At 32.9% G+C, this 11094-nt stretch overlaps 1 protein-coding gene across 1 annotated transcript; it reads right to left on the reverse strand.

Moving 5' to 3' along the window:
• Window positions 1–6223: 6223 nt before the first annotated feature.
• LOC132553342 (uncharacterized) lies at window positions 6224–7234 on the reverse strand. Its single transcript, XM_060217576.1, has one exon. The coding sequence runs from the start codon at window positions 7232–7234 to the stop codon at window positions 6224–6226; it is 1011 nt and encodes a 336-aa protein (XP_060073559.1).
• Window positions 7235–11094: the final 3860 nt, after the last annotated feature.

Consider the following 11094-nt stretch of genomic DNA (forward strand, 5'->3'; position numbering starts at 1 on the left):
AAAATGACACATGACGCTTGTAACTATCCTGAACATTACTCTTAAATGTAAATATTAATATGTTAAAAATGACACTTATGTGACGCTTGTAACTTTCCTCAACATAGCTCTTAAATGTAAATATTAATATGTTAAAACTGACTTTTACATGACGCTTGTAACTTTCCTTAACATAGCTCTTAAATGTAAATATTAATATGTTAAAAATGACACTTACGTGACGCTTGTAACTTTCCTGAACATAACTCTTAAATGCAAATATTTATATGTTAAAAATGACACTTACGTGACGCTTGTACCTTTCCTTAACATAACTAATCTTACGCTCAATTCAATTATGTTAAGTCTAGCGGTCTATTATGGTAGATATCAACCATGATATGATATATGATATATGTTATGACATGATATGATACATATGGTATGATTTGATATGGATTGATTTCTTAAAGCATAAGATATACAACTAAATACGTTATCTTTCGACAGCAAGTAATATATTGAATGTCAAACCAGTAGTATGAATTTTCCATACTCGATCTAATTATACATGTCCCTACGTGACATACGACAAGAAAAAGATAGCTACCCTTTGATGACTTAGAAAATTAATAAATTTTGATGACAATAATCCTAGATGTTTTCTGTAATTTAACAGAACGCATTTTCGCAACATTATAAATGATGTTGCTTGTATATCCAGTTTTGATTTCATTTCAAAATACATAATGTAATTTGGAATCTTCATTGATCGTGTCATATTGAATTTCGTTAACGAGGTCAGGGATATCATTCCAATTGGATGTTTAACGTTGTTTTAATATCAGTTGAAGAATTGAACAATTTGATATCACAGAATATAGTTACGAAATTATGATATCTATTTATCATACAATTTATTTTTCAAGTGAATAACAGAGTTGGACAGGAATTAACTTCGTAACATGTAATGATAGTGTTCTTTATGGAGAAAGAATAAAACATTTGATATAATACAAAATTAATATACATAACAACCATAAATATGCCTTTAGAGAAGCGTATGTTTTGTTTTTTAAGATATCAACCAAATTCGACACATCAAGACATCACGACCTCGATTTGAGATACAGAAGAAGCTGACACCAGAAGATCGTGTTGTCGGCTTTGTGGTCGCATTACAGTAATCAGTACATGTAAATGCGTCCTCAAGGTCGATTATACGGCTTCACATTCGGCGCCAGAGATTACCGAGGAAAAAAAGAACAGTAAATATTTCCCACCATGTTTTCTATCATTCATTAAACATTATGTACTTTTCTGAATATTTACATGTACATATTATCTATTTGGTTTATCTGGTGTGGCTTTGTGCAATCTATTTAAATTACTAGTGAATTTTCGTGTAAAAGACGTTTTCTTGCATCAGCCCATTAGAACTATAAATTTGTAGTCCCAATTGATTGTTGATAATTTAACTAAATGTTTGGTGGGCTTCTTGGAGAATTTTATTTCCGTTTTATTTTACATTCTCCTTCATGGTTAACAATTGTAACAATGTTCATTTCATTTGAAAATGATGTAGATACATTGAAAACAAGTATGATGTCATTGTTTAACGGGCAACTGAGATAGCAGAACATCTGTATTTATCTAGGCCAGGAAGGCTTGCAGATACCTACTGATGACCTGGCAAGTGGGTTTGACCTGTGAACTCCATGCTGAGCATAGCGAAAACGATTGCATTACTGTTACGTATAAATCATAAATGCAACCGTTAACGCTGTTGACAAATGGAAATTTACATCCCCTGGTCTATATCAAATATCAGTAGTAGCTGTGATGCTGGTGGCTTGTTATCATATGTGTTATCAGTATGTGTACTTACAGTTGTAATCTCTTTATCTACTAACTCTAATGCTGTTTTCTACTGTTACTGCTAGTATTTTAACGATGGAAATATTTTAAAGACATTTATCATTATATCATAAATTTATTACAATATGCTTCACACAATGTTATTCATTGATCTTGATTTGATGATGATGATGAATTGTTGAATGTGGATGATGATGATGATGATGCATTATTTAGGATGTACACTAATCATGATAGTAATATTGATTGTGATATATATGTTGAAATGGATGATGAGGAAGATTATCATGTTTTTGATGATGATGATGATGATGATGATGATGATGATGATGATGATGATGATGATGATGATGATGATGATGCATCATTTAGTGTGTAACATAATATTGATTGTGATATATGAGGATTATCATGTATGGTGATAATAATAATAGTAATGATCACATGCATTGTTGAATGTTGATGATGATGTTGGTGATTCTTTTGAATGGAGTGTTCTTGTTTGACACGCAATGACTATATGTGCACCTGTGGTTGGATGTGTGAGAGGGTGTGAGTGTATTTGTCCTGTTCAACGTGTAAAATCTTGAAAAATAAAAAATTATAAAAAATGTTATTCATTGATACTTACCTTAAATATCAGTTTATCTACATCTTCCATGTATTCAGAAGTCCTTAACATATAGAGGTTGTTCAAAAGACACACAAATGCATAGCATCATTTGAAACAAAGTAACATTACATTACAGTAGAACCATATAATGAATTGTAGCACTGTTTTGTCCGTCGAAATGTTGTCCTACAAGACGATACCTAGTAACATGACTACCATGACGGTTTACAACTGGTAAAACCATCCTCACCCAAAATGTCATTGCAAAACCTGTGTAGAGAACCGAAAGGAATTTACAGAAAAAACATAGTGTATAAAAGGAACAATCCTACTTAATGTTTCTTTCCAGATTGTTTGTTATTTTTCGTATTTTCACTTGAGGTCATATATGTGATTTTGTTAATTAATTCTATTTTTGCTTGACAGAATAAAAAAGCGAAAATTTGAATCCCTCTGAAATGTCTAATTTTACAGGAAGATATCAAGGAACGGAAGGAAAATGCAGCGGTTACTTTATTGTATTGCCCCAGTATGGTTTCTTTACAGAGACCTGTCTAAGGAACCAAAGCAAAGCTTTCATAAATACTCATTTTTAGAAACCAACTTCACAGGAATACAAAAGTTTACTTAAGCAAGAGCCCGGAATGATTTTCTCTGAAGGTGTTGCCACTTTTTCCGTCATATTTATTAACCCTACCATTTAATGCTGTCTCACCTAGGTACGTAGTTGTGTACGGACCTACCTTTGTACTCATTATATATACATATGCCTACCTTTTCATAACTATCTACAAACCGACTTACCGCGACAAGGAAGTTTATGCTGACCGAGCGTTATGCAGTGTACATTGTACCTATCCATATATATCATACACTTTAAACGTAAGTTAGTGACTTATCTGTGTTGCAAGTTTCTGGTTTCCTCGATCTGGTTTTTCCGGCAACTAACCGATATAGGAAATACCTTTTCATGTATATATGAACTGTCTTCTTACATACCAACTTACCGAGTATACAAATATGTGTGTTAAGATGTCAGTATATCTCTTTACATACCTAGTTAATCAATAAATCAATAATTAGTGACTTATTAACTGCTATTGTCTTTTACCAATTCACCACTATCATGATCAGATTAGCTCAGAACTAACTATAAGCATCTGTTTTAAAATTATGTTTTCGTGGGGCTTTAATTTCGTGGGATTTTTTTTCAAATATAAACCAAAACACAAAAGCCCTTTGGTTGTCATTTGATTGTGTTTGCCAAAAATAAAGATTCGTGAAATAAAAAAGTAAACGATTTTACGTCTTATTTATAAGTATTATCCTGTGTATAAATATATGTAACTATCTACCTGTCCACAAGTTACCTACCTGTCGACTCATTTATTTATGTAAATAGACAAATACTGCCAAATATACCTACATACACTTTCATTTTATTTTTTCATACCTATTGTATGCATATAACCACTTTTCTGTCTATCGTGTCACATTCCTTCTGTTTTGTGTTTCATATATAATTTAAACCAATACTATTGTGCCAATAAAATGACTTGACAGCAAGCTTCGTTCAGATATGTCCTCTCCTAGCCAGACACCCACCCACACACACACACACACACTTAAAAAACCACCCACGTAACATACAATGTAATAAAAGTATGAATCACAATTCTTCAACATTTAATTTTACCAAGGGAGATAACCCCTATAACAGTTACAAAATTATGTTACACAATTATAAACCCAAAACACCGACAGGAATCCATACTGATCTGATGTGTTATTTCGTCAGTTATTCTAGCAACCTGTAATGACAATTTTGATCTTTCTACTAGCATCCGTGGTTTCGTGTCGATATGTGCAAGGAAAGGAGACGCCAAAAAGTTTTTACAAAAGAAATTCAAGCGATCTTCCTTTAAAAGCAGGTAAAATAGTCCATATATCACAATAATGATATAAAATGTATATCTATATGTAATAAAATAACTTATATTTTAAACAACACTTTGAATTCAACTTTTTTATCTGAATATTTTATTACGTATAAGCTAAAAACAACAACAAAAATATTCAAAAGAAGAACAATTAACAAAACGTTTGGAAAGTTGAAAGACGTAATGAAAACCGAGAGATAAAGAGTTCAATTTCCACATGGACACTGTAGGTATATAAAGACGTTATACTGAAATCAACGTTAACAGCTATTTCTACAAATGGTGTGGACAACAATCGCTAGAAATTAATCTAAAATGTTTAGGTATCCTTAAAATTATAACGATTGCTACAAGAATAATTTACTCCACTTAAATTTAGCTGTCTGCATCTATGCATGTAACTTGTATTTAATGTGCACATGAAATATATAACACATATAAAGTTGAGGATTTTCTGTGTAATGAAAGAAATATGTATGATGATTAATTGAAAATGTTTACTTATTATAAGTTTGCGTCAAAAAGCACTGGAACCGGTTATGTAATATCTGATATGCTATCATAACGATGCGTTGCTTTACAACAAAACAGTGACATTTTCATTTGGCACCTCTAAAACTATACTGATTTGTTCTTCGGATATTATTTAAGAAAGAATAGTTAATTATTCTAATTATTGCTAAGCATTATAACATAATGTTGTTAATGAAACATTAAATCATACAGTGTAAGAATATCTTAAACATCCACTTATTCAAATTTCAAATTCATTTGAATAAGAACAGATCAATGGTTTACGATATACATCGCCATAGTATAATCACAACCTCCCCATGCCAAACACAATGGACTGACTCATACTTTAATGTTGATTCAGTATTAAAGGCTTCTTAGCAATATAAGCATTATTTCCTTTCTCATATTGACATGACTTCCGTTTTCCTTTCCATTTACTGCCAGATACTTAATTCAGTCACACTGACTTCCCATCGCACCATCAACGAGTGTGTAGTTTTCTTGTCCCGAATGAACATACACTGTGAAAATTTACGAGCAATACATACATAGATTCAGTGTTACAACGAATTAATAACAGGCAATACATACATAGATTCAGTGTTACATCAATTTATAATTAGTAAAAAGCAATACATACATCGATTCAGTGTTACAACGAATTAATAACAGGCAATACATACATCGATTCAGTGTTACATCAATTTAAATTAGTAACAAGCAATACATACATAGATTCAGTGTTACAACGAATTAATAACAGGCAATACATACATAGATTCAGTGTTACATCAATTTAAATTAGTAACAAGCAATACATACATAGATTCAGTGTTACAACGAATTAATAACAGGCAATACATACATAGATTCAGTGTTACATCAATTTATAATTAGTAACAAGCAATACATACATCGATTCAGTGTTACAACGAATTAATAACAGGCAATACATACATCGATTCAGTGTTACATCAATTTTAATTAGTAACAAGCAATACATACATAGATTCAGTGTTTCATCAATTTATAGTTAACAACAAGCAATATATATATACAGAGCGTTTCCTCAATTCATATTTTTTTGTAATTTTCACTGATTAATAAACACTAAAAGAATAAAAACTTCTAGCTCTATATAGATATAATGAAAGGAAATATCCAGGAAGGAAGGTAAAATTCATATGGAACCTCATGAAAAAGTACAAGAAGAACAAGACCAGGTGTTCCTGAAGGGTTTCCGAAGACATCTCACTTTTCAATCAGAGACTGCATCTCTGACATTAGTAGATAATGATCACAAATGCGTGACCACTGTTTCCGGTTCGAGAGCACAGTGTACAGTATACACAGCTACGGAACCATCCTTAAATCCAACCCAGAGGACAGATGTTGACACTGCAATCAGCAGTGGTGCATGTAATTGTGTAGGTAGAATGGTCAACATCGGCACAAAATCACTGGTCAATAATTGGACTGACCGACTGTAAAACTCACATAACAAGATGTTATCGTAAGCATCAAGTCCTATATCAGTGACAGCGTATTTCATTGTTGGTGTATACGTCATCGTTATTTGAGAAGACGTGACTTTTGTTGCATTTCTTATCATTGTTTTGGAGGCAAGCGTCTGCTCCGCAAATACAACCTCTCCGTTGCCTAGATACCGAAGACGAAGAGTGAGGTCGACGGAATTTAAAACAACAACATGGCTTCTACATTGGTCAGTGTAGTTAATCACATACACAGCTTCTCCCGAACTATCAACCATAATTCTACTCGGCCTTACAAAAAGATAGTTGCCTTGTTGGTCGTATCGAGAACGAGCCTTTTCTCGTCCTTGTGCAGAATATTTTATCACAATTCGCTCATTGTCAGACATCAGATTATAATCAGGCTTGTCCTCGAAAGTAACGTAAACATCCCCGAAAGATGATACGCAGAGATCACGTGGTTTCAAATATTTCGTATAGACAAATGTCTTTAGGTCTCCGTTTGGCATCTTTGCATGTTTAATTTGGTTACCAACACAGATAAATAGGTCCCCCTCGTTTTGGAAATCCATTCCGGTAATTTTTTCATCGCATGTTAAACTGTCGATAGGATTTCCAGTCATATCCGTCAGCCTGACGTCATTACAGCCGTCATATTGAATCCAACAACTTCCGTCTGGTGTATAGGCCATCAAAGTAGTAAAACTCGGTAGGTTGAAAGTCGATATCAGAGATACATAACTTTCCTGTTGTGTAGAAACATCCTTTTTGGAAATTCGAAGTTGTGCTGCTTTCAGTGATAGCTCTTCTCCCATGGTACGTAGTTTTCAATAATATATATTTTCATGGATTCTTTGCTTCTTTGTCTACAAATGTTGACAATTATACGCTCGATGTTGTCGTGAATATATATACAATACATAGGGATATTTTATCTGCGTGTTATGTCATGTCTTATTGTACCTTTCCATGAAGGAGGAAGTTTACAATCTATCTGACAAAAGATTCAATACAAAGATGTCATGACCCTATGAACGGATAAGACATGTATTGATTTACAAGCATTGCAGTTACCAATAAGGTTTTAAATGTCTGTAAGTTGTCCTCGCGCAGTAATTGTTTGCACAACTGAAAGAAATTTTAGGCTACTATGAAATTACAGACAACACGGGAATCCACTTTGAATAAGTGAACGTACATTGACAGGTGAAGTTAGTTATGTAATCCTTAGTTAACAAATGTTTCCAAGATATTGAAATCATTGATTTTGTTTGTGCTTGTTTTTACTTACCATATCTTTATATACTTTAGCATTGTTTACAATCACGTATTACTGGAATCAGACCTCCGAGTGTTTATTTACACTTGTAAACATCACAACACCACAACAGTGGCATGTTTGACAAATACGTGTACGAGATATACGTCACAGATACGATTCTAGTTAGAACTTAATTTAGTAAGACTTAAGGAACAATTGTATACATTTCTCATGATCAATATAATTGATTTTATTTGGTTTACTCTTGGGTTGCTAATTCGTTTTTAACATTGAAGTCATGAAATAAACCATGGCTCTCGTTCTCTTTATTTAAATATCAAGACTTCTACAACATCATAAACAAACAGCACAGATAGATTAACGCAGGTAAAGCTGTACAATTTCCATTCAAGATAAAAATGTACATGCGAATACTAAATTACAGTTCCAAATCCTACAAATACAGGGGCAGTCTATTTAAGATATATATGCAAGAATATATGACACACGTACGACAGTGTATCGTAAACACCGCTGAAGGGGCATAACTACAACAAAATTGGCTGATTGTCCTGTCAATTAAAAAATTCACGTTGACCTTTTTGGAACCAAATTTATTTATCTTTTTCTTTGTTCCTTTATTTTAGATTTTTTTGTTTACAAAATAATTGATTTCCAAAAAGTTAGCATTTGTGAAAATACTTTTTCATCCAAATTATTATTAAAAAATGAAAATAATAGTTTTACATGACTAAACTTTAAAGTGAAATTATCTATCCTTTCTTTTGTTCAATTAGGTATGTGAAAATAACAAGACTGATACAGCCCAGCATAAAATTATTCAGTATCGATATAAGAACTAATTTAGCATGCACTTCTATACAGCGTGTGCATTTAAGTGTCTTCCAGCGATTTCGCTTTCAGATGTTAATGTTGAAATGTTGGGGCTAGTACAGAGATATCAGAGGCGTAATTGAACAATGTCCCAATTCATGCAAAGATGTTAAAAGAACATGTTTAAAATATAATTAAATTGTTTTCTATGCATGTTATTCTCAACAGAAACGCCACCTCTGATTAGGATAGCTTGAATAAGGAACGAAATAAGGTTGATTTCATGTAAATGTGGGTGATTTAGCTAAAATGGCTCAATTCTTGATCTTGACAACCAAACTTAGATAAATATTTTTAACTTTATCCGATTCTCGAAATATGCAAGAATTAACACCATAACATTGTTGTTGTGATTAAGGTGAATTAAAGTTGATATATTACTTGTATATTTGAATAAAACAAAAAATCTTACCTTCCATTATACAGAATGGGAGAAAAATTATGAATATTGACTTAAGTACTTAATGAAAACATAAAAAATATTTCCATACAATAATTGGTTATAAGAGGTGTTGATTTTCTACTCATGCAAAATTATGCATAATTAAGGCAAGGTTTTCATTATCAGATCCTAGACAGGTTAATGAACCCATCCGATCAAAATTAGTATTTCTAATAATGGACAAAGAGGCATACATGTGTTTTATGTACTTGTATGTCCTTTGTCAGATTAGTTAAAAACTGAAAACAGTTGGCAGAAATAAATATTTCCTTCAATATTTTGCAGAAACAACTGTTACCTCAAATTAGCATGCTTTGCAAAATTTGATGTTTGTATGTAAATATATTTTGACAATAAATGAAAATTTAATAACTTTCAATTTTTGTAAATCAAAATACAAAAACAAACTGATATTGTTACAGAAGGTTATTGATAAAATGCATATACAGTGTACAGATAATAGAAATGGAGTGCAATACCATCACATTAAATATTATTTAAGCTATATTAAAGGTTCTATTTATAACTATATCTTAATTTTCTTCTGGTAATGATAATTTCTATAATCTATGTTACGCAAGTTACCTCATAAAAGATAAAAAAAATGAGGCCTATCGAAAACACATCGAACTGTACATGCCACATCCTCGTCCAAGTATCCTGACTACGTGCTAAAATAAAAAAGAGAGGATATAAAACACAAATCAAGTCCGTGTCCCGGGTAGAGAACAAGCAGACGATAAGAGAAACTGTACATTGTACTAGTGAATAGCGCCTTGAAACACTAAAATTAGTATTAGATACAGTGGAGTTCAATAAAGAAGATTGCTATAAAAGACATATTTAGAATAAGATAAAGTCATATAATGACTACATAAGCCATTTATCTCCTGCTACGAAACCAACATTGACATTATTGCATCAAGCTGTACAATAAGCATGAGCATTTCAATTTCCCTATTGTGAATTTTCTATTTCTGGATAGCAACATCCCTCCATCCCCATCCTATGGTGTTTACGTGTCACATTTAATTCGATAGTCAAGGACCTGTTACGATTTTCGTGCAAGAAGTCGTCAACTGACTCGAAATCTCGCAACACAGAATTTCAAAAGATCCAGGTTGATGAAAAAATGGGGAAGTTTTACGGTCGTCATAGCGATCTCCTTGGGAAATATTCTTTTTCTATTAACCGCTAAAACTGATGCGTGATGCTCCTAGCCCGAAGTTCTGTAATGAAAGATGTCTTCAGCGCTACATAACTCGCCACTTGTCAGTAGAATATGTCGGCAGAGATAACATGTGAATAAATTGAAGTGAATTTGACCCTTAGTTGTCCATCCAACTTTACTTTAAGTCGTACGCCTGGGAGCCGAAACAGGATATTCATATATTTGCCTTGTCCTACCGTGTTGGTCAGTGACAAATGTATTATGTCCAGCATCTAAGGTCAGAACTTTGATATTTAGCATTCATTCGTGTGTGTTCCCCTATTAAACAGTATGTTCACGCTTGCATCATCATTCACCGCAAGGGAGCTTCTTCTTCACTTGTCAATTTGAGACGGGTTTTCTTTGTGTTGTAGTTTCGTTGTTAGATCATTATGTATTATCGACGCATTACTCCAATTAAGCTCCATTTACACTCCCTGTTGGTAATGACTACACCGTCCTGTTCCAGATGTGCAACGGACATGAACAAATAGATCACAACGGGAGATGACAAACAATGTCGGTTGTAAGACTAACGCTGAAATCATGTCTGGCACCTAAAGGCATGAGAAAAATCTCACTTGAAGTTACTTCGAAGAATCGTGTTTCGTCATTCGTGTGGTAGTTATGAGAGAAACCAAAGCATGTGGAATGCAATCCATTTGGATTCGTGGCATGGACATACTATTCGTGAAATTTCGACACTGTGTTATGATTTATCAATCATGGCTCAGTGATGTTTGTTGGCAACCTGGGCAGATTATTGTTATGTCCACAGGAGTATCGTCGATTCTACAATGTTGTATTACTGTTACATCGTCAAAACTAGTAGACTTTCGTTACCTGACTCACTCAATTTGATCACTAA

This window comes from Ylistrum balloti, unplaced genomic scaffold (assembly GCF_031769215.1).
Source record: "Ylistrum balloti isolate Yb309-2 unplaced genomic scaffold, AGI_CSIRO_Ybal_v1 Utg370320, whole genome shotgun sequence".
In the NCBI taxonomy this organism is placed as follows: Eukaryota; Metazoa; Mollusca; class Bivalvia; order Pectinida; family Pectinidae; genus Ylistrum; species Ylistrum balloti.

Excerpts from the sequence above, each read along its gene's own strand:
- LOC132553342 (XM_060217576.1), bottom strand. The coding sequence starts at position 7,234 with ATGGGAGAAGAGCTATCACTGAAAGCAGCACAACTTCGAATTTCCAAA.